Raw genomic sequence first — 27,310 nt, forward strand, 5'->3', positions numbered from 1 at the left:
TAACTTTAACCCCTTCTTTGAGTTCTTCTGCCACTTTATCGTCCTCAGAGCTCTCTTTATCCGTTGCTCCTACAACTGATAATAAACAAGTTTCTGTAACAGCACTGTACTCCTCTGAGATGGATCTTTCTGTTTCCCAACCTACACCAGTTGCCTCAAGTCTCTCAGAAACCTGCATATTAAATGGAACTTCAGCTTAAAGAAAAGGAAAAAAAATGTGAATAGACAATTAAAAGCCGGATTGGAAAGATGATCGACAGAATACTTTAAATTTACTATCAGAAAAATGCTAGTGTTAGGAAGAAAAGGTTTCAGAACAAACTTCCAGTCTCGTATTTAGTTTACCTCATCCTTGATGGAGGAGGCATCTAGCTCTGTTTCATGGTTTTCATCATCCTTAGCTTTCTTGTTTATGCTGCTTTCAGCTGTCTCAAGGATTTTGTCTTCAGGTTCTGTACTTTTATCCTTCTTAATATTTACTGACTCAGTCTCGGAAGTTTCCTCAATTTTTTCAAACTCATCTTGTTGAAAATCTGAGTCTTCTGTTGCTGGTGTGACTAGAGGGGTTTCAAAATCTTCAGTATCTAAGAATTCATATTCAACTGGCTTCTCATCTTTCATCTTTTCATTTGAGTCAGTTGTTTCATGGCTTTTCTCTTCCAATTCAATGCTGGGGGCCTCTTCAAGTTTCCACACTTCCTGTTCAGATTTTTCTGATCTTGTTTCTTCTATGACTAGAGGGATTTCCACGCCGTCATCTGGGTTTTTATGTCCGCCTTGATTTTCACTGTTCAACGTTTCATTTGAATCAAATGTTTCATGACTTGATTGTTCAAAATTCCCACTTTCCTGCACAGATTTGTCCAAGCTTGTGTCTTCTGTAATGAATTTAGCCAGTGGGATATGAATCGTTTCAGTAGTACCCTCACTGTTTGTTGTGATCTCTTCACAATTTTGAATCTTTGAATTCTCCTCTGCCTTTGAGACTGAATTGGTGTTGTCATCTTCAGGGTTTTCTTCTCCTTCCTTTTTATTTTCACTTGGGTTAGTTATAGCTGGACCTGTCACCATACCCCCTGTAATGGAGGACTTTTCATGCCCTTTCAATGTTACTCCTTCAAAGTCACTCTCTTCTACATCCTGTTCAGTTGGTGCATCATCTGTGCTTGCATCGTTGATACAAGCTTCTATGATTTCTGTGATGCCTATTTTCAAAATTTCTCCAATTGAATCAGGTGTAAAAGGAAGAGCCTCTTGATTTTGATCTGTTGTTCCCCTGCTTGTTTCATGGTCATGTTCTCTGAGCGCTAATTCAGGTTCCTCACTTGACTTCTTGCCCTCTATCTCATCCTCCTGAGAGCGATTCAGTGCTTTCACCTCTTCAGCATCATGGGAAAGTTCTTGTTTTGAAGCCTGCTTTTCCATGGTTTCAACAACTTCACCAAGAATCTCTGTTTTCTTCTGAGTTACATTGTCACCTGGGTTTGGGGTATCCTCAAGCTTCACACCTGTCACATGTACAAGCTGTAACCTTGTCCCACTTTTTTCAGTTGTGATTGGACTCTTCTCCTCAGAAGAAAGACTGGAACCATATACCAGTTGCTCCCCTTCTTGTGTAACTTTGTGCAAAGTTCTGGCAGATGCTGCTTCAATCCTTTCATTATTGTTCTCTGTTTGCTCAAGGTCCATCTCCTTGGTTTGTTCTTCAAACACTGCAAACTTCTGACTCTGCTCTTCCTGCAACATTTCTTCCCTTGATGCTTCTGTAATACCAGAAGCCTCAGCATTCGTTTTTGTATCTTCCGTATTCTTTGAAGTCCCCACTTTGGAGTCTGTGCACTGTTGAATAGATGAATTCCAGATTAATAGTTAATAAACTGAACAAATATGTCAAAAATAAATTCAGATGTTAAGCTACAAGTTCTGTATTAACGTTAACCTTGTCTTCGAGTTCTACTGCCACTATTTCATCTTCCTCAGAATTATCTTTAACCGTGGCTCCAACAAATGATAATAAACATATTTCAGTAACAGCATCATACTCCTCTGAGATGGATCTTTCAGTTTCCCCACTTACACCAGTTGCCTCAAGTCTCTCGGAAACCTGCACATTAAATGGAACTTCAGCTTAAAGAAACAGAACAAAAAGGGAAAATAAAATTAAAACCTGGATTTGAAAGATGATTGAAAGAATACTAGAAATTTACTCTCAGAAAAAAAGGCCAGAGTTAGGAAGATAAGGTTTCAGAACAAACATCCAGTCCAGTATTTAGTTTACCTCATCCTTAATGGAGGAGGCATCAAGCTTTGTTTCAAGGTTCTCATCATCCTTAGCTTTCTTTCTTATGCTGCTTTCAGCTGTCTCAATGATTTTATCCACGGGTTCTGCTTCATTACATTTATCTTTCTCAATATTTGCTGACTCAGTCTCGGAAGTTTCCTCAATTTTTTCAAGCTCATCTTGTTGAAAATCTGTCTCTTCTGTCGCTCGTGTGACTAGAGGGTTTTCCAGATCTTCAGTACCTGAGAATGCATATTCAACTGGCTTCTCATCTTTCATCTTTTCACTTGAGTCAATTGTGTCTTGACTTTTCTCTTCCAATTCAATGCCGGGGGTCTCTTCAAGTTTCCACACTTCCTGTTCAAATTTGTCTGATTTTGTTTCTTCTGTGACTAGAGGCATTTCCACATCGTCATCTGGGTTTTCATGTCTGCCTTGATGTTCACTAATCAATGTTTCAGTTGAATCAAGTGTTCCATGACTTGAGAGTTCAAAAGTCCCACTTTCCTGCACAGATTTGTCCAAGCTTGTACCCTCACTCTTGGTTGTGATCTCTTCACCATTTTGGATCTTTGAATTCTCCTCTGACTGATTCTTTTCACTTGGGTTAATTATACCTGGACCTATCTGCATACCCCCTGTAATGGAGGACTTTTCATGCCCATTCAATGTTACTCCTTCAAAGTCACTCTCTTCTACATCCTGTTCAGTTGGTGCATCATCTGTGCTTGCATCATTGATACAAGCTTCTATGATTTCTGTGACGCCTGTTTTCAAATTTTCTCCAATTGAATCAGGTGTAAAAGGAAGAGCCTCTTGATTTTGATCTGTTGTTCCCCTGCTTGTTTCATGGTCATGTTCTCTGAGCACTAATTCAGGTTCCTCACTTGACTTTTTGCCCTCTATCTCATCCTCCTGAGAGCGATTCAGTGCTTTCACCTCTTCAGCATCATGGGAAAGTTCTTGTTTTGAAGCCTGCTTTTCCATGGTTTCAACAACTACACCAAGAATCTCTGTTTTCTTCTGAGTTCCATTGTCACCTGGGTTGGGGGTCTCTTCAAGCTTCACACATATCACGTCTACATGCTGTAACCTTGTCCCACTTGTTTCAGTTGTGATTGGACTCTTCTCCACAGAAGAAAGATTGGAACCATCTACCAGTGGCTCCCCTTCTTGTGTAACTTTGTGCAAAGTTCTGGCAGATGCTGCTTCAATCCTTTCATTATTGTTCTCTGTTTCCTCGAGGTCCATCTCCTTGACTTGTTCTTCAAACACCGCAAACTTCTGACTCTGCTCTTCCTGCAACATTTCTTCCCTTGATGCTTCTGTAACACCAGAAGCCTCAGCATTCGTTTTTGTATCTTCCATATTCTTTGAAGTCCCTACTTCGGAGTCTGTGCACTGTTAAATAGATGAATTCCAGATTAACAGTTAAAAAACATGACAAATATATGGGGAAAAAAATACAATATTAAAAAAATATGGAAAATAAAATTTTATGTTAAGCTACAAGCTCTATTTTAACTTTAACCTCTTCTTTGAGTTCTTCTGCCACTTTTTCATCTTCCTCAGAGCTCTCTATAACCGTGGCTCCTACAACTGATAATAAACAGGTTTCTGTAACAGCACCATACTCCTTTGAGATGGATCTTTCAGTTTCGCTACCTACACTAGTTGCCTCAATTCTGTCAGAAACCTGCACATTAAATTGAACGTCAGATTAATGAGAAGGAACAAAAAGGGAAAAGGCAATTAAATGCTGGATTGGAAAGATGATTGAAAGAATACAATAAATTTACTGTCAGAAAAAACATCATAGTTAGAAAGAAAAGATTTCAGAACAAACGTTCAGTCTCATATTTAGTTTACCTCAGCTTCCCGATAGCTTTCTACTTCTGTTTCTTCTCGAATAGATGGTACAGAGTGGTCCTTGACAACACTTTTTTCTACTACTTTTTGTCTTTCTGTATTCTCTCCTGTACTGGATTTCTCAAGGACCTCACAGTCTGTATCAGGTCCTTGAGGTAACTATATAACAGATAAATATGACTTAATAGACAGTTGTGAAAGAAAAGAAAAGTGAGAAATTTACAAAATGATCTCGGGGAAAGAGACTGAAGTAGGGAAGAGTGAAAAATTATCCAATTTTAAATTTTAAGATCCGGCTTACCTCTTCCTCATGGTTTTTCACGATTTCGCATTCCTGACTGCTCTCTTTAAGTGGTTCTTTCATTGATTCTGTAGCGTGGGCCACATCTATGCTTTCTTCTATAATGTGTTTTTCAGTGTCCTCACCTACACCAGAAATGTTGGGTTCTGCAGACACCTGTATGACACAGGATAAATGAAGATTCAACTTAATGCATAGGTGTAAAAGGAAATGAAAGACGACATTTTTTCTTTGTATATTTTGACTAGACCTCTTTGTTGATGATCTCATTCTTGGTAACCTTGTCAGTATCCTTTGTTTTGCAACTCTGCTCTTCACCACTGAATTCAGGGTCTTCCTTCTTTTCCTCTACTTCACTAATTACAGTTCCTTGGTCTGGAATGCAACTGTCTTCCTCTATGATCATTTTCTTTACTTCACCTGCACGAGATGTTTTGATTATGTCATACATAGAGATGGAACTCTCTCTCTCTTTCTCTCTTTCTCTCTATTGCTTGTTGTTATATTATCTTATTTGACTTGATTTTGTTAAAGTTGTCATAGGCTGCAATTGCCATTATTTGAAAAATCCTAGAATTAGTACTTAAACAGATGTTTTAATCTAACGACATTATCACGACTTCTTCTCTATGGACCCTATTTTTCTTCTTCTTCTTCTTCTTCTTCTTGTTCTTCTTCTTTTTGGTCTATTACTTGACAGACCAACCATTGAACCAATAATGCACAGGATAGATCTTATGATGTAACATGCATGGAGACCCAAAGGATTTGAATTTTTTTAAAAAGTTGCTACCTAGAAGAGGGTGTAGGGCCTGTGAGTTTCACTCCAAATTGCCCTAATATATCCTCAAAGGCTGTTTTATTTTCAGATCACATGGTAGAAGGTGTTAGGCACCCACTTCCTGCTTTAGACTGTTGTATATTTACAAACATGTGAACAGAACCTCTCAAGAAGCAATTGGATTATGCATAAAAAAGATCTAAGGATTAAGGAGTAGATTAACAAATCAGAAAATGACAAAAAAAAAAAAAAAGAAGCAGATAAAAGCGAGTTAACAGCTACTTGAGTTTAACCAGACCAATACAAAACCAAACAGTCCGTGTTATGTGATGCATGAGCAGAATACTAAGGGAAAAAGATCCTTTCCAATCTATTGGGCACCCAATTAATGGTCCAAGGGGTGGGAGGACCTGGGGATACACGCCCATGTATTGGGATGTGTATTCGGGGTCCTCCCAGCCCTTGGATCACTAATCGGGTGCCCAATTAATTGGAGAGGTGCTGAATCCAATACTAAGCCTGTGGAGTGGGTGAATTTATTGATTTAATCCACTATCAATCTGGGCTTTACATTATAGTTGCATCAAATAGCAGAAAACTAAAAATTGTAAGAGCTAAATAAAAGTATACAGAAGGACTAGCTAGCATGAAGGCAATGCATGGATCAGCTGCAAAAACAAAATCAATTTTATTTCCTATTGTAAAACAAAATATATATACCTGGCACATGTACAGTGATATATTTGTCAACAAATACAAAACTTTTGGCTGGAAAATGACCTGAAACATTGGGGTAAGTCAGAAGGGTAAATCTACATATTCTGACACAATCCTTCATGCATGGCTTGTATTGAGTTGTCTATGTGGTGGAAAATTATGAAGTAGTACAGAGTAAGATAAAAGACCTAAAATGGGAAATTAATTTCAAGAAAACTAGTGTATTCTGAACCTAAAACATGCAGAATTGTTGAGCTAATGTCGATGGAAGAAAGGTATTATTAAGAAGGAGCTAAATAGCCTATAAGAAAGGGAGAGAAAACCTATAATCATAAGGAAAGCTCATGTAATTATACCCTCCAAGTTGTGTTTGTCCTGGCTTTTCAGATCTGTATTTATTCTTCGCGAAGTCTCTGAGGTGTTAGAACAGGCATCTGAAATGACAGAACTTCAAGATTTGCATTATTTTTCCCCTTAAACAATGGAGAAGGGCTTGTCTTTCAAGGGCTGAGATTTTGTAGGTTTCAGAGCATGAAAAACTGTTGGAAAATCCCATATTTTATCCTATGATGTGTTGTATGCAAAGAAGTTCATGTTTTTCAGTTTAATTTTTGAGGATTTGAGTTTGAAAATAAAATTTGACCTGAACAAATTTGGGAAACTTTGGAGATAGGAAAATTTTTTACTGGGAAATGGGAATGATATCATCAAGACAACATGAAAAGAGTTTCCGGACGTGAAGGGCTGATCCAGAATACAATCAAAATATACATAGCCTGTAGATTCAAATGGAGAAAAAAGAGCTTGGTACGCTTATTTTCCCCATACTTATAGCCTTATTGGAGGTCAATATCATTACCAAGTCGCACATTCATGCTTATGCTCATTTGTCTTAATTATTTAGTATTTAGATGCCTACTTTTGAATTCTTTTTCTAGTTACCCTGTTGTAGCATTACTGCATGAGATGTATAATGAAGAAAGGGAAGAGAACTTGAATTTTCAAGTACTCACCTTCTGTCACTGTTTTAACCATTACTATTTCGGAAGTTTCTTCATGCTCTTCGGTCTGCTCTTCTATTTTCTGGTTGGCATCAGTTTTTGTGGTTTTCTCTCTTGAGTCTAGTTCGCAAACCTTGACAGTTTCTTCAACTTCCATTTCACTTACTTGTGAAATGAATTTCAATGCTTGTGCACCATCTCTAGTTTCCTGCTTCAAGATTGTGCTCTCCATGTTTTCTCTTGCTTTAAATTCTTCTTCAATGTTGTTATCATCAACCGGAACATTTCTATTTTTTTCGTGAACTTGTTCTTCCACTTCAAGATTGGAGACTTCCACGTGCAGCTCACATGCTTCTTGTTTGGTTCCTTCGACCATTGAATGGGCAACAAATAAACTGTCCATTTCCATGTTTGGGCTCACAACTTCCATAGTTTCTATCTCTAGACTTCGATCAACTGCCCCGAGATTCTGCATAATAGATTCTAATCAGTAAGACTGATAATATCGAAAGAAAATGTCTCTCTCTCTCTCTCTCTATATATATATATGTGTGTGTGTGTGTGTGTGTATTAATTTTGTATTATGTTTATATGTACCTCATCTTTTGGCATTTTATGTCCGCTTGTTTCATTATCCCAATTTATGTTCTCTTCCTTCCTTTCTTCTTTGAAATTTTCTCTCCTTTTGGATTCCTCCTCTTTCTCGCTGGTACTTCTTTCATCCTTTGCATTTGAAGCAGCTGGTTCAACTACCTCAGGCACCATATCCAATGATTTGTCTAGAATCTCCTCTTCTGTTTCATTTGTCTGCAAGCTTTGTACTGAAGCTTCCACGTCTTTTGGGATTTCCCATCTGTAATTTTCTTCAGCCTCAATGTTGTCTCTTTTTTCTTTGATAGAAGATCCTTTTTTATCATTATTTTCCTCGATTGAAGCATTTGTCAGTGGCAAACCCAGCTCCTCACTTTCCCTTTGTATACCTTCCTCATTCTTAATGGAGGAGGCATCAAGCTTTATTTCAAGGTTCCCGTCATCCTTAGCCTTCTTGCTTACACTGCTTTCAGCTGTCTCAAGCATTTTATCCTCAAGTCCTGCTTCGTCACATTTATCCTTCTCAATATTTACTGACTCAGTCTCAGAAGTTTCTCCAATTTTGTCAGACTCATCTTGTTGAAAATCTGAGTATTCTTTTGCTGGTATGACTAGAGGGCTTTCCAGATCTTCAGTATCTGAGAATTCATATTTGACTGGCTTCTCATCTTTCATCTTTTCATTTTTGTCAATTGTTTCTTGACCTTTCTCTTCAGGATTCCACACTTCCTGTTCAGATTTGTCTGATCTTGTTTCTTTTGTGAATAGAGGGATTTCCACATCTGGGTTATCATTTTCACCTTGATTTTCACTGTTCAACGTTTCATTTGAAACAACTGTTTCATGACTTGATTGTTCAAAATTCCCACTTTCCTGCACTGAATTGTCCAAGCTTGTGTATTCTGTAATGAATTTCGTTGACGGGATATGAAACGTTTCTTTTGTACCCTCACTATTGGTTGTGATCTCTTCACCATTTTGGATCTTTGAATTCTCCTCAGCCTTTGAGACACAGTCAGTATTGTTATCTTTGGGGTTTTCTTCTCCCTCTTGTTTCTTTTCACTTGGGTTAATTATAGCTGGACCTGTCTCCATAACCCCTGTAATGGAGGAATTTTCATGCCCTTTCAATGTTACTCCTTCAAAGTCACTCTCTTCTACATCCTGTTCAGTTGGTGCATCATCTGTGCTTGCATCGTTGATGCAAGCTTCTATGATTTCTGTGATGCCTATTCCCAAAATTTCTCCAATTGAATTAGGTGTAAAAGGAAGAGCCTCTTGATTTTGATCCGTTGTTCCCCTGCTTGTTTCATAGTCATGTTCTCTGAGCGCTAATTCAGGTTCCTCACTTGACTTCTTGCCCTCTATCTCATCCTTCTGAGAGCGATTCAGTGCTTTCACCTCTTCAGCATCATGGGAAAGTTCTTGGTTTGAAACCTGCTTATCCATGCTTTCAACAACTTCACCAAGAATCTCTGTTTTATTCTGAGTTCCATTGTCACCTGGGTTGGGGGTCTCCTCAAGCTTCACGCCTGTCACATCTAAATGCTGTAACCTTGTCCAACTTGTTTCAGTTGTGATTGGACTCTTCTCCTCAGAAGAAAGATTGGAACCTTCTACCAGTTGCTCCCCTTCTTGTGTAACTTCGTGCAAAGTTCTGGCAGATGCTGCTTCAATCCTTTCATTATTGTTCTCTGTTTCCTCAGGGTCCTTCTCTTTGATTTGTTCTTCAAATACCGCAAACTTCTGACTCTGCTCTTCCTGCAGCATTTGTTCACATGATGCTTCTGTGACACCAGAAGCCTCAGCATTCGTGTTTGTATCTTCCATATTCTTTGAAGTCCCTACTTCTGTGAACTGTTGAATAGATGAAATCCAGATTAACAGTTAAAAAACCGAACAAATATGTGGGGAAAAAATACCTTTTAGAAAAATGATGAAAATAAATTCAGGTGTTAAGCTACTAGTTTTGTATTAACTTTAACCTCTTCTTTGGGTTCTCCTACCAATTTTTTATCTTCCTCAGAGCTCTCTTTAACTGTTGCTCCTACAACTGATATTAAACAGGTTTCTGTAACAGCAATATACTCCTCTGAGATGGATCTTTCAGTTTCCCCAGTTAGACCAGTTACCTCAAGTCTCTCAAAAACCTACACATTAAATCATTTAAATGGAACTTCAGCTTAAAGAGAACAACATTAAAATCCAAATTGGAGAGATGATTGAATGAATATTAGAAATTTACTGTCAGAAAAAAGCCAGAGTTAGTAAGAATAGGTTTCAGAACAAACATCCAGTCTCATATTTAGCTTACCTCATCTTCCTGATGGCTTTCTATTAGTGTTTCTACTTGAATAGAAGGTGCAGAGTGGTCCTTGACAGTACTGTTTTTGAATACTTTTTGTCTTTCTGTAATCTCACCTGTACTGGATTTCTCAAGGACCTCACAGTCTGTTTCAGGTGCTTTAGGTACCTAATAACAGATAAATTAGAATTAATGGACAGTAGTGAAAGAAAAGAAAAGTCAGAAATTTACAAAATGAAATCAGGGAAAGAGACCGAAGAAGGGAAAAATGAAAAATTATTCAATATCATATTTTAATATCCGGCTTACCTCTTCCTCATGGTTCTTCATGATTTTGCCTTCTTGACTGCTCTCTTTAATTGGTTCTTCCATTGGTTCTATAGAATGGGCCATATATATGCTCTCTTCTGTAATGCGTTTTTCAGTGTCCTCACTTACACCAGATATTTTGGGTTCTGCAGACACCTGTATGACAGAGGACATATGAAGGTTCAATCTAATGAATAGGTGTAAAAAGGAAATGAAAGATGACATTTTTTTCTTCTTATATTCTGACTAGACCTCCTTGTTTATGATCTCATTCTTGGCAGCCTTGTCAGTATCCTTTGTTTTGCAAATCTGCTCTTCACCATTGAATTCAGGGGCTTCCTTCTTTTCCTCTATTTCGCTAAATACAGTTCCTTGGTCTGGAATGCAACTGTCTTCCTCAATGATCATTTTCTCTACTTCACCTGCACGAGATGTTTTGATTATGTTATACATAGAGATGGAACGTTCTCTCTCTCTCTCTCTCTGGTTGTTATATTATCTTATTTGACTTGATCCTTTTAAAATTGTCTTAGGCAGCAATTGTCATTTATGTGAAATATCATAGAATTGCTACGTAAACAGATGTTTTAATCAAATGAGATTATCACGACTTCTGCTCTATGGACTCTCTTTTTCATCTTCGTTATTTATTTATTTGGTCCCTTACATGACGGACCAACCAATGAACCAATAATGTACGAGATAGATCTTATGGTGTAACCTGCATGAAAACCCAACGGATTTGAATTTTAATTTAAAGTTGCCACCCACCATAGAGTGTAGGCCCTGTGAGTTTCACTCCAAATTACCCTGGTATATCCTCGAAGGCTGTTTTATTATCAGGTCACATGGTAGAAGGTGTTAAGAATCCAACTTCCTGTTCTAGACCGACATTTATTCACAAACATGTGCACAGAACCTCTGAACAAGCAATTGGAGTACACATAAAAAGGTTTAAGGACTAAGGAGTAGATTTATCCAATCAGGAATTACACATAAAAGTGAGTAGGGGGGTGGGGCAGTCATTTCAGCATTCTTTTTCCCTTAAAAAAAATAAAGCAGATAAAAACAAGTTGACAGTTACTAAGAGTTTAGTCAGAACAATGAAAAAACCAAGCAGTCCATGTTATGTGATGCATAAGCAGAATATTAAGCCTGATGAGTTGGTTAATTTATTGATTTAATCCACTGTGAATCTGGTCTTCCATCATAGTTTCAGAAAATAACCTAAATCTAATGATTTGAAACGCTAATTAAAAATATAAAGAAGGACTAGCTAGCACGAAGGAAAAACAAGAACAAAGTCAATTTTGTTACCTAATGTGAAACAAAATGTTTACACCCGGCACATGTACACTTGTATATGTTTCTTCACATATATAAAACTTTTGGCTGGAAAATAAATTGAAACTTTGGGATAAGTGAAAAAGGTAAATTAACATATTCTGACACAATGCTTCATGCATGGCTTGTCTTGAATAGTCTAATGTGGCGGAAAATTATGAAGTATTACGGAGTAAGATAAAAACCTAAAACAGGGAACTAATTTCAAGAAAAATAGTGTTTTCTGATCCTAAAACGTACAGAACTATTTAGCTCATGTCCTTGGAAGAAAGGTATTGATTAAGAAGGAAACAAATAGGACATAAGAAAGGAAGAGAAACCCCATACTTGTAGGGAAAGCCGATGTAATTATACCCTCCAAGTTCTGTTTGTCCTGGATTTTCATATCTGTAATTATTTATCGTTAAGTCTCCGAGGTGTTAAAACAGGCCTCTAACATGATACTAGAATTGGAACTTAAAGATGTGCATCTTGTTTTCCCTCAAGCAATGTAGAAGGGCTTGTTTTTTAAAGGGCTGAGATAGTGTGGGTTTCAGAAAACATGGGAAGATGGTGGAAAATCCCATATTTTATCCAAAGTTGTGTTGTACGCAAAGAAGCAGATGGTTTCATTGAATTTTTGAGGTTTTGATTTTGAAAATAAAAGTTGGTACAAATCTGAGAAACTTTAGATCTAAGATATTTTTATTTTTATTGGGAAATAAGAAAGATATTATCAAGACAAGATGATAAGAATGTTCACAAGGAAAGGGGAGAGCCAGAAAATAATCAAAATATACATAGCCTGTAGAAAATAGAGCTTGTTATACTTACGTCCCCATACTTATGAGAGATCAATATCATCTCCAAGTGGCAGATACATGCTTATGCTCAATTTTCTTAATCATTTGGTATTTAGATGCCTACTTTTGAAGTCTGTTTCTAGTTCCTCTATAGTTGTATGACTGCATGAGATGTGTAATGAAGAAAGGGAAGAGAACTTGAATTTTAAGTGCTCACCTTCTTTCACTGTTTTATGCATTACTATTTCAGAAGTTTCTTCATTCTCTGCGGTCTGCTCTTCTATTTTCTGACTGGCATCACTTTCTGTGGATTTCTCTCTTGAGTCTAGTTCGCAAACCTTGACAGTTTCGTCAACTTCTATTTCACTAACTTGTGAAATCAATTCCAATGTTTGTGCACCATTGCTAGTTTCCTGCTCCAACATTGTGCTCTCCATGTTTTCTCTTGCTTTGATTTCTTCTTCAATGTGGTTATCATCTACCAGAGCATTTTTATTTTCTTCATGAACTTGTTCATCCACTTCAAGATTGGAGACTTCCTCTGGCTTCTCACATGCATCTTGTATGGTTCCTTCAACAAATGAATTGGCAAAAAGTAAATTGTCCATTTCCATGTTTGGGCTCACAACTTCCATAATTTCTATCTCTTGACTTTGATCAACTGCCCCGAGATTCTGCATAATAGATTCTAATCAGTAAGACTCTGTCAAAATAAAATATGGGTCTCTATCTTTTTATTTATATATATGTATGTATTATTTTTTTTTAATGTATATACTCACCTCATCTTTTGGCATTGTATGTCCTCTCGCTTCATCATCCCAATTTATGTTCCCTTCCTTCCTTTCTTCAGTCAAGTTTTCTCTCTTAATGGTTTCCTCCTCTTTCTCACTGGTACTTTTTTCAGCCTCTGCATTTGAAGCAGCTGGTTCAACTACCTCAGACACCATGTCCAAGGTTTTTTCAAGTTTCTCCTCTGCTGTATCATCTGTTTGCAATCTGTATGCTGAAGCTTCCACCTCTTTTGGGATTTCCCATCTGCAATTCTCTTCGGCCTCAATTATTTCAGTAACCTCAATGTTGTCTCTGGTTTCTGTAACAGAAAATCCTTTCATATCATCGTTTTCCTCAATTGAAGCATTTGTCAATGGTAATACCAGCTCCTCACTCTCCCTTTGCAGACTTTCCTCATCCTTAATGGAGGAGGCATCAAGCTTTGTTTCAAGGTTCTTATCATCCTTAGCCTTCTCGCTTATGCTGCTTTCAGCTGTCTCAAGGATTTTATCCTCAGGTTCTGCTTCATTAAATTTATCCTGCTCAATATTTACTGACTCTTTCTCGGAAGTTTCTTCAATGTTGTCAGGCTCATCTTGTTGAAAATGTGAGTCTTTTGTTGCTGGTGTGATTAGAGGGCTTTCCAGATCTTCAGTATCAGAGAGTTCATATTCAAATGGCTTTTTATCTTTCATCTTTTCATTTGAATCAATTGTTTCTTGACTTTTTTCTTCCAATTCACCGTTGGAGGTGTCTTCAGGTTTCCCAGCTTCCTGTTCAGATTTGTTTGATATTGTTTCTTCTGTGGCTAGAGGGATTTCCACATCATCATCTGGGTTTTCATATTTACCATGATTTTCACTGTTCGACATTACAGTTGAGTCAACTGTTTCTTGACTTGATTGTTTAATATTCCCACTTTCCTGCTCAGTTTTTTCTAAGCTTTTTTCTTCTGTTGTGAATTTAGTTGGTGGGATGTGAAACGTTTCATTTCTGCCCTCATTGTAGTGTATGATATCTTCACCATTTTGGATATTTGAACTCTCCTCAGCCTTTGCAATAGAGTCTGTATTGTTATCTTCGGGGTTTTCTTCTACCTCTTGTTCCTTTTCTCCGGTCTTTTCACTTGGGGTAACTTTAGTTGGACCTGTCTCCAAACCCCTTGTAATGAAGGACTTCTCTTTCCCCTTCAATGTTACTCTTTCAAAACCGCTTTCTTCTATGTCCTGTTTCGTTGGTGCATCGTCTGTGCTTGCATCTTTGGCACAAGCCTCTATGATATCTGTGACGTCTATTTTCAAGCCTTCTCCAATCGAATCAGATTTAAAGACAAGATCCTCTGGATTTTTATCTGTTCTTTCCCTGCTTTTTTCATGGACATGTTCTTTAAGCTCTATTTCAGGTTCCTCACTTGGATTCTTTCCCTCTATCTCATCCTCCTGAGAGTGATTCAGTCCTGTCACGTCTTCAGGATCATGGTAAATTTGTTTGTTTGAAGCCTCCTTATGCTTAGTTTCAACTTCTTCACCAAGAATCTCTGTTTTCTTCTGAGTATCATTGTCACTTGGGTTGGGGGTCTCCTCAAGCTTCACGCCTTTCACATCTACATGCTGTAAACTTATCCAACTTGTTTCAGTTGTTATTAGGCTCTTCTCCTCAGAAGCAAGATTGGAACCATCTACCAGTTGCTCCCCTTCTTGTGCAACTTCCTGCAAAGTTCTGGCAGATGCTGCTTCAATCCTTTCATTATTGTTCCCTGTTTCCTTGAGGTCCCTCTCCTTGATTTGTTCTTCAAACACCACAAACTTCTGGCCCTTCTCCTTCTGCAGCATTTCTTCTCTTGATACTTCTGTAACTCCAGAAGCATCAACATTCGTGTTTGCATCTTCCATATTCTTTGAAATCCCCACTTCAGAGTCTGTGAACTGTTGAATCAATTTGAAATCGAGATTAACAGTTAATAAACAGAACAAATATTTGGAAAGATGATTGAAAGAAAATAAATTTACAGCCGGGAAAAGGCCAGAGTTAGGAAGAAATGGTTTCAGAACAAACTTCCAGTCTCGTATTTTGTTTACCTCATCTTTCTGACAACTTTCTATGACTGTTTCTTCTAGGATAGATGGTGCAGAGTGGGCATCAGCGCTGTTTTCCATTACTTTCTGCCTCTTCGTATTCTCACCTGTACTGGATTTCTCAAGAACCTCACACTCTGTATCTGGTCCTTTATGTACCTATATGTTGGATAAATTGGACTTAATGGAAAGTAGTGAAAGAAAATTAAAGAGGTAAAATGAAGCTCAGGAAACAAGACTGAAGAAGGGATAAATGAAAAAATATTCAGGTTCACATTTTAATCTCCAGCTGACCTGTTCATGCTGCTTCACGATTTCACCTTCCTGACTGCAATCTGTAGGTGGTTCCTTCATTGATTCATTAGAGTGGGCCATATCTATGCTTTCTTCTATAATGGTTATTTCGGTGTCCTCACCTACACCAACTATATTAGGACCTGCCGGCACCTGTTTGACAGATGACATATAAGGTTCAACTTAATGCATAGGTGTAAAAAAGTGAAATGAAAGGAATGAAAGATAGAATTTTTTCTCTTATATTCTGACTAGACCTCTTTGTTCATGATCTCATTTTTGGTAGCCTTGTCAGTATCATTTGTTTTGGAATGCTGCTTTTCACCATTGAATTCAGGGGCTTCCTTCTTTTCCTCTACTCCATTATTCTGGTCAACTTTTTGATTTCCAAAAAATACAATTCCTTGATCTGGAATGCAACTGTCTTCCTCTATGATCTTTTTTTCCACTTCACCTGCATGAGATGTCTCAATTATGTCATTCGTTAAAGTTGAAAAACCATACTCATAGGGAAAGCCTATGCAATTATACCCTCAATGTTGTGTTTGCGAGGCTTCTTAGAGCTGGATTTATTCATATTTGAAGTCTCCAAGGTGTTAAAACGGGCATCTAACATGATTTGAGAATTTGAACTTCAAGATGTGTATTGTGTTTCCCCTCAAGCAATGGAGAAGGGTGTATAGGGCTGAGATTGTGATGGTTTCAGAAAGCATGAAAAAATGGTGGGAAATCCCATATTTTACACAAGATGTGATCTATGCAACGAAGTACATGTTTCAATTGACTTTTAGGTTTTGAGTTTGAAAATATGATTTGAACTGAACAAATTTTAGAAACTTTGGAGATAGGAAATTATTTTACTGGGAAATGGGAAATTTTTTTGTGAGATAGGAGGTCAATATCATTTCCAAGGGGCAGATACATGCATGTGCTCATTTTTCTTAATTGTTTAGTATTTAGATGCCACTTTTGAAGTCTGTTTCTGGTTCCCCTATAGTGGTGTGACTGCATGAGATGTGTAATGAAGAAAGGGAAGAGAACTTGAATTTTTCAGTACTCACCTTCTATCACTGTTTTACGCATTACTATTTCAGAAGTTTCTTCATTCTCTGCGGTCTGCTCTTCTATTTTCTGACTGGCATCACTTTCTGTGGATTTCTCTCTTGAGTCTATTTCGCAAACATTGTCAGTTTCTTCAACCTCCATTTCACTTACTAGTGAAATCAATTCCAATGTTTGTGCACCATCTATAATTTCCTGCTCCAAGATTGTGCTCTCCATGTTTTCTCTCGCTCTAAATTCTTCTTCAATGTGGTTATCATCTACTGGAGCATTTCTATTTTCTTCTTGAGCTTGTTCTTTCACTTCAAGATTGGAGACTTCCACTTGCTGCTCGCTTGCTTCTTGGATGGTTCCTTCGACCAATGAATGGGCGACAAGTAGACTGTCCATTTCCATTTTTGGGCTCACAACTTCCAAAATTTCTATCTCTTGACTTTGATCAACTGCCCCAAGATTCTGCATTATAGATTCTAATAAGTAAGACTGGGTATCAAAAGAAAATATGGGTCTCTCTCTCTCTCTCTCTCTCTCTCTCTATTTCTCTTTCTCTCTCTCTCTCTCTCTCTCTCTCTCTCTATTTTTTTTTTTTTATATGTACGAATTAATTTTTGTATAATGTATATACTTACCTCATCTTTTGGCATTTTATGTCCCCACACTTCATCACTCCAATTTATGTTCCCTTCCTTCCTTTCTTTGTTGAAATTTTCTCTCTTAATGGTTTCGTCCTCTTTCTCGCTCGTACTTCTTTCTGTCTCTGCATTTGAAGCAGCTGGTTCAACTACCTCAGACACCTTATCCAAGGAATTTTCAAGTTTCGCCTCCTCTGTGTCATCTGTCTGCAAGCTGTGTACTGAAACTTCCACGTCATTTGGGATTTCCCATCTGCAATTCTCTTCAGACTCAATTATTTCAGTAACCTCAATGTTGTCTCTGGTTTCTGTAACAGAAGATCCTTTTTTATCATCTTTTTCCTTGATTGAAGCATTTGTCAATGGGAAAACCAGCTCCTCACTCTCCCTTCGCAGACCTTCCGCATCCATAATGGAGCAGGCATCAAGTTTTGTTTCAAGGTTCTCATCATCCTTGGCCTTCTCGCTTATGCTGCTTTCAGCTGTTACAGGGATTTTATCCTCAGGTTCTGCTTCATTAAATTTATCCTTCTCAATATTTACTGACTCTTTCTCAGAAGTTTCTTCAATTTTGTCAGGCTCATCTTGTTGAAAATGTGAATCTTCTTTTGCTTCTGTGACTAGAGGGCTTTCCAGATCTTTTGTATCAAAGAGTTCATATTCTAGTGGTTTTTCATCTTTCATCTCTTCATTTAAATCAATTGTTTCTTGACTTTTCTCTTCCAATTCACTGTTGGAGGTCTCTTCAGGTTTCCCAGTTTCCTGTTCAGATTGGTCTGACATTGTTTCTTCTGCGACTAGAGGGATTTCCTCACCATCATCTGGGTTTTCATTTTCACCGTTCAACATTTCATTTGAATCAACTGTTTCTCGACTTAATTGTTCAATATTCCCACTTTCCTGCTCAGATTCTTCCAAGCTTGTGTCTTCTGTTGTGAATTTAGTCTGTGGGATATGAAATATTTCATTTGTACCCTCATTGTTTATGATTTCTTCACCATTTTGGATCTTTGAACTCTCCTCAGCCTTTGGGACAGAGTCTGTGTTCTTATCTTTAGGGTTTTCTTCTACCTCTTGTTTCATTTTCCCTGTCATAGTTGGACCTGTCTCCATACCCCCTGTAACTGAGGACCTCCCTTGCCCCTTCAGTGTTTCTCCTTCAAAGTCACTCTCTTCTACGTCCTGTTTAGTTGGTGCATTGTCTGTGCTGGCATCTTTGATACGAGCCTCTATGATATCTGTGACATCTATTTTCAAGTTTTCTCCAAATGAATCAGGCATAAAAGGAAGAGCCTTTTGATTTTGATCTGTTGTTCCCCTGAATGTTTCATGGATATGTTCTCCAAGATCTAATTGAGGTTCCTCTCTTGACTTCTTGCCCTCCATCTCATCCCCCTTAGAGTGATTAAGTACTCTCACCTCTTCAACATCATGGGACAGTTTTGTGTTTGAAGCCTCGTTATCCATGGTTTCAACTTCTTGTCCAAGAACCTCTGTTTTCTTCAGAGTTTCATTATCACTTGGGTTGGGGACCTCCTCAAGTTTCACTCCTTCCACATCTTCATGGGGTAAACTCTTCCAAAATGTTTCAGTTGTTATACTCTTCTCTTCAGAAGCAACACTGGAACCATTTACCACTTGCTCCTCTTCTTGTGCAACTTCCTGCAAAGTTCTGGCAGATGCAGCTTCAAACCTTTCGTTATCGTTCACTGCTTCCTCGAGGTCCTTCTCTTTGGTTCGTTCTTCATACACTGCAAACTTCTGGCTGTGCTCTTTCTGCAGCATTTCTTCCCTTAATGCTTCTGTAACACCAGTAGTGTCAGCTTTCATATTTGTATCTTCCATATTCTTTAAAGTCCTCACTTCATAGTCTTTGAACTGTTTAATAGATGAAATCCAGATTAACAGTTAAGAACCAGAAAAAATAGATGCAAGTAAATTCAGATGTTAAGCTACAAGTTTTATGTTCATTTTAACCTCTTCTTTTAGTTTTTCTGCTTCTTTTTCATCTTCCTCAGAGCTCCCTTTAACTGTTGCTTCTACAACAGACAATTTACAGGTGTCTATGACCACACCATACTCCTTTGAGATTGTTCTTTCAGTTTCCCCACCTACATTGGTTGCCTCAAGTCTCTCAGAATCCTGCACAACAAATGGATTTTCAGCTTAAATAAAAGGGACAAAACAGGAAAGAAAATTAAAAGCAGGAATGGAAAAGATGCTTGAGACAATATCTTAAATTTCCATTCAGGAAAAAGGCCAGAGTTTGTAAGAAAAGGTTTCAGAACAAACTTCCAGTCTCATATTTAGCATACCTCATCTACCTTACAGCTTTCTATTACTGTTTCTTCTCGAATAGATGGTACAAAGTGGTCCTTGACAGTGCTGTTTTCTACTACCTTTTGTCTCTCTGTATTCTCACCTGTACTGGAATTCTCAAGGGCCTCACACTCTATGTCAAGTCCTATATGTACCTATATAACAGATAAATTGGACTTAACAGTAGTGAAAGAAAAGAGAGATAAATTTCAAATGAAGTTCAGGGAAAGAGACTGAAGAAGGGAAAATTGAAAAATGATTCAAGTTACAAATTTTAATCTCCAGCTGACCTCTTCTTCATGCTTCTTCATGATTTCACCTCCGTGACTGCTCTCTTTAAGTGGTTCCTTCATTGATTCTGTAGAGTGGGCCATATCTTTGCATTCTTCTACAACGTGTTTTTCAGTGTCCTCACCTACACCAACCATCTTGGGCCCTGCAGACACCTGTATCACAGATGTCATATGAAGGGTCAACTTAATGCATAGGTATAAGAGGACAAGAAAGGAATGGAAGATGACATTTTTTCTTCTTATATTCTAACTAGACCTCTTTGTTTATGATCTCATGCTTGGTAGCCTTGTCAGTATCATTTGTTTTGCAATTCTGCTCTTCACCATTGATTTCAGGGGCTTCCTTGTTTTCCTCTGCTTCACTATTTTGGTCATCCTTTTGATCTCCAAAAATTACATTTCCTTGGTCTGGAATGCAACTGTCTTCCTCTATGACCATTTTCTCTACTTCACCTGCACAAGATGTCCCAATTATGTCATACATAGAGATGGAAGGGTCTCTGTGGTAGTCATATTATCTTATTTGACTTGATCTAGTTAAGTTATAATGAGCAGTAATTACCATTTATGTGAAATATCATATGTTTGATACGTAAGCAGGTGTTTTAATATAACCAGATTATCCTGAATTCTGATCTGTGGAACCCCCCCCCCCTTTTTTTGAATGCCCTGCATGACTGGGATCTAATGTGTAACCTGCATGGACATCCAATGGATGTGGACTTCTATAAACAAGTTGCCACCTAGAATAGAGTGTAGGGCCTGTGAGTTCCACTCCAAAATGCCCTGTTATATCCTCAAAGCTGGTTTTGTTATCAGGTCACATGGTAGTAGGTGTTAGGCACCAAACTTCCTGGTTTAGACTGGCCTCTATTCGTGCACATGTGCACAAAAGCTCTCAAAAAGCAATTGGATTAGGCATAAAAAGGATTTTGAGAGTGGATATAACCAATCAGAAAATAATTCAAAAAAATAAAGCTGATAAAAGTGAGTTAACAGCTACTTAGAGTTCATCCGGAACAATACAAACAACAAGCAGTACATGTAATGAGGAGTGGGTGAATTTTATTGAAATAATCCACTTCAATCTGCTATTTCCATTTTAGTTGCAGAAAATAGCCGAAAAGTAAAGAATATTAAAACTAAATAAAAGTATCCAGAAGGACTTATTTAGCATGGAGGCGATGCATGAATCATAAGAATACCTGAATGTTGAAGGAATTCCTTACAAAAAATTACGGAAAAATAATAGGAAAATTATGTATAAATGTATAGAATTCAGCTACAAACACAAAATGAAAATGTGAAAGAAAATGTGTGGACCTGTTACTTGTACAATAGAATATGTTTTTACAGTAGTGAAACAAAATCTTTGGCCAGAAAAAAAAGGTTGAAACATTGAGAGAAGTCAAAAGAGTAAATCGACATTATCTGACATAATGCTTCGTGCATGGTCATGGCTTGTATTGAATGAAGACTTAAAAATGGAGTAGTATAGAGCAAGATAAAAACGAAAAATGGAGGACTAAATTCAAGAAAACCAGTATACTTTGATCCTAACACTTGCAGAACTATTGAGCCAAGGTCTATGGAAGAAAGTTATTGATTAAGAAAGAATTAAGTAAACCATAAGAAAGGAAGAGTTGAAAACCCTTGTAGGGAAAGCTTTTGTTATTATATTTTCCAAGTTATGTTTGTCCTGGCTTCTCAGAGCTGGATTTATTCATGTGTGAGGTATCCCAGGTGTTAGAACAGGCACCTAACATGATTTGAGGATTTGAACTTCAAGATGTGTATTGTGTTTCCCCCCAAGCAGTGGAGAAGGGCATATCTTTCAAGGGCTGAGATTGTGAGGGTTTCAGAAAGCATGAAAAAATGATGGGAAATCCTATATTTATTCCCAAGATATGATCTATGCAAAGCACATGGTTTCAATTGAATTTGAGATTCTGGGTTTGAAAATGAAAGTTGAACTGAACAGATTTGGGAAACTTCGGAGCTAGGACCTGCCGTACCCCTTGTAACGGAGGACTTATCTTGCCCCTTCAATGTTACTTCTTCAAAGCCACTCTCTTCTGCATGCTGTTTAGTTGGTTCATCGTCTATGCTTGCATCTATGATACAAGGCTCTATGATATCTGTGACATCTCTTTTCAAGTATTCTCCAATTGAATCAGGTATAAAAGGAAGAGACTCTTGATTTTGATCTGCTGTTGCCCTGCTTGTTTCACGAACATATCCTCCAAGCTCTAATTCAGGTTCCTCACTCAACTTCTTGCCCACTATCTCATCCTCCTGAGAGTGATTCAGTGTTTTCACCTCTTCAACATTACGTGAAAGTTCTTTGTTTGAAGCTTGTTTATCCATGGCTTCAAATTCTTGACCAAGAATCTCTGCTTTCGTCTGAGTTTCTTTGCCGTCATCAATTCTGAGAGGTGGCTCTTCCATCTCCCCTTTTTGTAAGCTGGTTTCCTCAACAGTTGAAGTGTCAATGTTGTGGAATCTGTTCTCTCTTTTGTGGATATCCTCATCAATATTCTTAGATGAAACCAGGTTGACGTTTTGATCTATCAATTCTAATTTGGGTGATTTCTCATGCTTCATTCCTTCCGCATATTCTTCTTCAATATTCTTCTCTTCTGATGGTAATTCAGAGGCCTTCACAGGCTCCCCATCATTTTCCATGCCTGTGTCTGCAGAGCCTTGTTTAACAAAAGCACTGAAGTTTTCTGCTCCTGTGACGCCATATGTCTCTTCTATAGCCTCTTGTAATAGATCTTTCTGCAATTGGGTTTCATGATCTACTATCTCCTGTTGCAGAATCATCTTTTCATTAACCACAGAACTCTCAGAAGTTGTGCAGGTGCTTTCAATACCAACCTTGGCAAGTGAGGGTGATACAAAAAAACTTTCACCTTCACAGGTACCAACATCACTTTTGATAACACAACTGACAGCATCATTATTAACATTTGTATCTCCTTCTAGGTGTTCTGTTCTTGTGAGGTTTCCATCAATCTCGGCAGGTAGGCCGAGCGCACTTTTCTGTATTGCTTTGAATGACTGTGACTCGCCACATATTGGCTCTTCATCTCCTGCTCCTATTTTCTGTGGAAAAGAAGAAATGCAGGCAGTTACAAAAGAAAAATGTATTGAGAAAACCAACAGCCTGAACTTACAGAAGGAATGAGGCTTCTCTGACATGTTGGAGTAACATAATTGAAGAATTATATACAAAGAAAGAGAAAATATTTGAAGTATACATATATACATACATATATATAAAAAGAAAGAGCAATGTATTAGTTTACGTTACAACATGAAATTGTTCAGTATTTTATAAATTGCCATGATATTATAATGTTGGTCGAACGGTAAGATACGAATGTTGCGACCTAATGGTCAAGCAATCGAAACAGCCTCTCAACATTATTCTTGGGGTAAGGCTGCATAGTTCCCCCCCCCCCCCTCGCACATGCCAGAGCCTTGGGCAACGGTTTTCTTATTCTTCTTCTTTCTTTTTTTTTTTTTTGTCGTCATGATGTTATAAATCACCACCAATAAGGATGAAACTTTTAGTGAGAATGGAGTTGAACTCTTGAAGACTGCTTAAGAGTGCATTGAGCAGAGTATTTGATGTATTTCCTTATTCCGCTGTTGTATAGGATCTACCACCTTGGGGGATGGGACCCACTGCAGATGTGGCAGAATCTATACGGTCTTGGGGCCGCATTTCCCTCAGTCAGATGGCGAAGACAGTAAGAAGGTCAGGTACACAGTACACCTGCTACTTAAATATCTTACATAATAGTAATCGGGGAAATAGTTAAGACTTAAAGGGGGAGGATAAATTTCCAACCTCCCATGTAATGGCGGAAAATAGTTAAGACTTAAAGAGGAGGATAAATTCACATGGAAGGAATTAGTTATCGGTTATGGTCTTGGGCGGGACCGATCCCAGATTGGCCCGCATCGATATTTTATCTTGAATTCTCGTAAAAAAATTAGGTTTTTTTTTTTTTTTTTAATGACTTTACCCCTGGTCCCAGCCGATACTAATATCTAAAAGGCTGATCCCGATATCTAAAACCATGCCGCCAAGTGTATGTTGACAGTTAAGTAAGGTGTGTATAAAACAGAAAAAGGAACCGATCTGGGCAAACTGAATAAACCCAAATCGATTATATATCAGGTCGTTTCATTTGGTTGTTATGAAACTGGTTGAAAACTGTACTGCACCAGACTGACCGGATTAACAGACCGAAACCGATACCATGCCAAGATATCTGGGATAAACCAAAATCAAGCCTTCCCTCATCGGGCTGGCTTGGTCCAGTTCAGCCGGATGACTCGTTCAGCCCAATAGAAACGAGACCGAACCGACGGTGACACCCCTACGGTTCAGATAAGAAAAGGTATTTACAGTCCCATATCTTGTCTGACGTGTTGCTTTTTGTAAATGAGAAGGATGATTTTTTCGTCCTCCCACAGGTCATGGTAGTACAATTTTACACAATCAATCTCTCCACATAAAAGGAAAATGTGATTGATTTAAAAAAAAATATGCATGATAACGATAACTTTTGATAATGACATAATGATAAATTATTTTTCAAAATCATTTTATACCCTTAATATGAATAATTTTTAGAAAAAAGATAAAATATAATTAAAAGAAAGGAGTTTTTAGAAACAAGATAAAAGATAATTAAAAGAAAGGAGAAGGTTAGGTATGCAGCAGCTTTCCTAGAGCTAGTAGTTCAACCAATGGGAGGGGCACAGGAAACTTTTCCATAGGGAGAAGGAGAGAGATAGACATAGATTTAGGTATATCGACGGCATACCCAGCCTTCTCCCTTAAAAGAATGTATCAATTTCTTGACCGAATAACCAAAATCGAATCAATTGACACCCTTACCGCTGGCATGGTTGATTGAATTTTTGGATCAAATAAAATTCCATCGAGTGGCTTGTTTTAAGTAAACAAATTAGGTAATGTGAACCATTTGATATGCTTAGCAAGTCCTTGTAGGCTATCCTTAAGGTCAAGTTTAGGCTTCATTTGATTATCAAGTGAAAAGGAGTGGAGAAAAGTAAAATCGCTTTTGAGAAAGAAGAAAAAATTTATAATCATCATTATGTAATCTACTTAAAACTCTTATTATATTCGATAAATTATAATTTTTATTTTCCAAACCATAAATAAATTTTACATCTATATTGGGCATGTTTGGAAGTTAGTAAAACTAGGGCAAAGATTAAAAAATTATGCTGATTTCACTCCATTTCTTTTTATTTCCCTTGCAACCAAATGGAAATTTAGTGGTACCTTGGATTAAATTCTTAAAAAAGTTATCATTTTTCCTTGATAAATAATCCTTTTTGGAAACCCAAGGGGATAGTCGAGTTGGCAAGGGACCTTCACCTCAGTAAGCGTGTGGTTTTGAGTTTGACTCCTCTTACCTCCTTGGGGCTACTCACACGGGGGTGTTTAGTGCTCTTCACTGCTTTCAGTGAAAGATGAATGGTTCTCATTCAACCTGATATGACCCAGTCTATATGGTTGTGAGTCAATATGGACCCATAGGACTAGTCAAGCCAAAGGCCTGAATACCCTGTCATTAGCGCCCCCCCCCCCCCCCAAAAAGCCCCCCAAAAAAAAAAATTCCTTTCTAGACAATGAACCTTAGTTTGCTCAGAGTTGCAGACCCTACCAAGAGTATAAAGAAAGAGCACCATAGAAAGTTCATTTTCTTTTGATTTAGGATCTGCAAGTCATAGTCAAGCAGGGGAAAGAGATGGGGGTGGGGAAAGGGAATTATGTAAGATCTGAAATAAACAATTTAAAAGAATGATCTGTCTTTCAAAAAGAAATGATTTGACTTGTTTAATCTAGATATGAAATGCTCCTTCCATTTCTTCTTACTCTTTTTGTTCCCTTCAGTTTTCTTTCTGATCTGGAACTAAAGAATCAGAAGCAAACTATATAAGAAGAATGAGAAACTGAAATCCTGCTTGGCTCATAGAAACCAAAACAGGAAAATGAAATTCTATTTGGCTCTCATTTCTTCCTGCTCTTGAAAATTCGTAAAGCTGGATTCTGATCTTGATATCCTTTAAACCCACCAAATCAAATTTATGATTTAGAAACAGTAAAAGTTATATCTCAGGCATCACCATGATCTAATACAAATTAGTCCATTCTTAAATTATTGAAAAACCAAGTTTTAGATTGAACAGATCAACATCCAAACAGATTAAAAACAGAGATCATGTAATTTGTAAATCTGGGAATTCAAAAGACAAACAAGAACAAGTAAGAAGAAACAAGAGTGATTATCTAGCTTACATTCAAAGGGATCGGTTCTGGTATTTCAGCTTCAGTTTCCATTGCTCATGTAGCCTGAACTAACTGAGATGAAATTTTGATGAAGCAGAAGACTCTTTCTTGCTTAGGAACTCCCAAATAAGATTGAGATGTAGCTATAATTTGCAGAATATGTGAAATGTCTTATTCGCAAGTGGGTATCTTCACTAATCTTGTGATGGTTGTGTTTACTGATAAAAGAAGGCATGAAGTGACAAAATTCCAATTGTTTTTTTGCTATTTTTTTGGGTATTAGCCAGATAAGCAATCGGTTGATCAGTTATAGTCCCTTACGAAATAATAAATCCTCGTACCACAAAATAATTATTATTTGAGCAAAAACTCACATACTGTAGATTTCTGATTTGCATCGTTCTGTTTCAGAGGTAATAAAAGCTGTGCAATGGCTAATGTAGGATGTTAAATGGGTTGGTTCGGTTTGGTTTCAATTGGTTCAAATCATTTTTAGATATGTATCCGTCCAAAACTTCGGTTTGGTTTGGTTTGGTTTGGTTTGGTTTTTTTTTTTTTTTTTTTTTTTTTTTTTTTTTTTTTTTAAGGGAGGGTTCTTATCAGTCGATCATCGGTTTGTTTTTGATTTTTTATATTCAGCCGTTTCATTTTCTCGTTAGTTTAGATTGGTCCAACCGATTCGGGTTGATTTTTTACACTCCCAGGTCTATAAGTTGGTGGAGTATTTCCAAGGATAAAAGGTTGGGAGTTGGGACTTTTACTTCATGGAACTGCTTTTAGTCTTTGATGGTTCAACCTCCCCTCTGTTAAAAGACAGTATTGCCATCTACATTTCTTACATGGACCTTTAAAAAATAAGCATTTCTCTCTCCGTAACTCTTTTTTTTTTTTTTTTGCAATCTCCATAACCTAGTAACTAATAAAAGAAAGTTAGATCCATTTTCCTGTTTCTGTTTCTTGATAGATATACACGACTTGAAAAAGAAGGTGCTCACAGCTCATTTGTGAGAAAAAAAATCTTAAATTTATAGAGTTATTGTCCTGATTTAAATGGTTCTGTCTTTTTAGCCGAAAGTTTTCAAGTTGTCATTATCTAACTTATTTGAAATCAAATAAATAATAGAGTTTGATTCCTTTCTAAACACCGAATGCTGTATTCAGACATGATAATGATGATGGTTAGAACAGATTTGAGGTTGAACATCTAAGTGCTTAATGAGAGTATCTTCTACCCAACCCC

At 37.5% G+C, this 27,310-nt stretch overlaps 1 protein-coding gene across 2 annotated transcripts in view; it reads right to left on the bottom strand.

Annotated features, from left to right (window-relative positions):
• Positions 1-26,280, bottom strand: part of LOC122075822 — a 46,197-nt gene extending 19,917 nt beyond the window's left edge. Inside the window, exons 1-28 of one of the 2 annotated variants that reach the window (XM_042640992.1) lie at positions 26,080-26,280; positions 21,746-22,838; positions 19,987-20,183; positions 19,728-19,883; positions 19,434-19,592; positions 19,096-19,260; positions 17,116-18,996; positions 16,486-16,942; positions 15,682-15,878; positions 15,425-15,577; positions 15,134-15,289; positions 13,064-14,980; positions 12,499-12,955; positions 10,408-10,577; positions 10,156-10,311; positions 9,856-10,014; positions 9,527-9,691; positions 7,548-9,398; positions 6,963-7,419; positions 5,953-6,012; positions 4,702-4,871; positions 4,452-4,607; positions 4,151-4,309; positions 3,813-3,977; positions 2,279-3,682; positions 1,940-2,104; positions 346-1,839; positions 5-172 (exon numbers count right to left, since the gene is read on the bottom strand). In XM_042640992.1, coding sequence (XP_042496926.1) covers positions 5-172; positions 346-1,839; positions 1,940-2,104; positions 2,279-3,682; positions 3,813-3,977; positions 4,151-4,309; positions 4,452-4,607; positions 4,702-4,871; positions 5,953-6,012; positions 6,963-7,419; positions 7,548-9,398; positions 9,527-9,691; positions 9,856-10,014; positions 10,156-10,311; positions 10,408-10,577; positions 12,499-12,955; positions 13,064-14,980; positions 15,134-15,289; positions 15,425-15,577; positions 15,682-15,878; positions 16,486-16,942; positions 17,116-18,996; positions 19,096-19,260; positions 19,434-19,592; positions 19,728-19,883; positions 19,987-20,183; positions 21,746-22,838; positions 26,080-26,121 — 13,929 coding nt within the window. In that variant the 5' untranslated portion in view covers positions 26,122-26,280. Of the gene's footprint in view, positions 1-4; positions 173-345; positions 1,840-1,939; positions 2,105-2,278; positions 3,683-3,812; positions 3,978-4,150; positions 4,310-4,451; positions 4,608-4,701; positions 4,872-5,952; positions 6,013-6,962; positions 7,420-7,547; positions 9,399-9,526; positions 9,692-9,855; positions 10,015-10,155; positions 10,312-10,407; positions 10,578-12,498; positions 12,956-13,063; positions 14,981-15,133; positions 15,290-15,424; positions 15,578-15,681; positions 15,879-16,485; positions 16,943-17,115; positions 18,997-19,095; positions 19,261-19,433; positions 19,593-19,727; positions 19,884-19,986; positions 20,184-21,745; positions 22,900-26,079 lie in introns of both variants that reach the window. The other variant, XM_042640993.1, reaches the window with a different exon arrangement.
• Between the last annotated feature and the right edge of the window lie 1,030 nt (positions 26,281-27,310).

The sequence above is a fragment of the Macadamia integrifolia genome, chromosome 4 (genome assembly GCF_013358625.1).
Source record: "Macadamia integrifolia cultivar HAES 741 chromosome 4, SCU_Mint_v3, whole genome shotgun sequence".
NCBI classification, from domain to species: domain Eukaryota; kingdom Viridiplantae; phylum Streptophyta; class Magnoliopsida; order Proteales; family Proteaceae; genus Macadamia; species Macadamia integrifolia.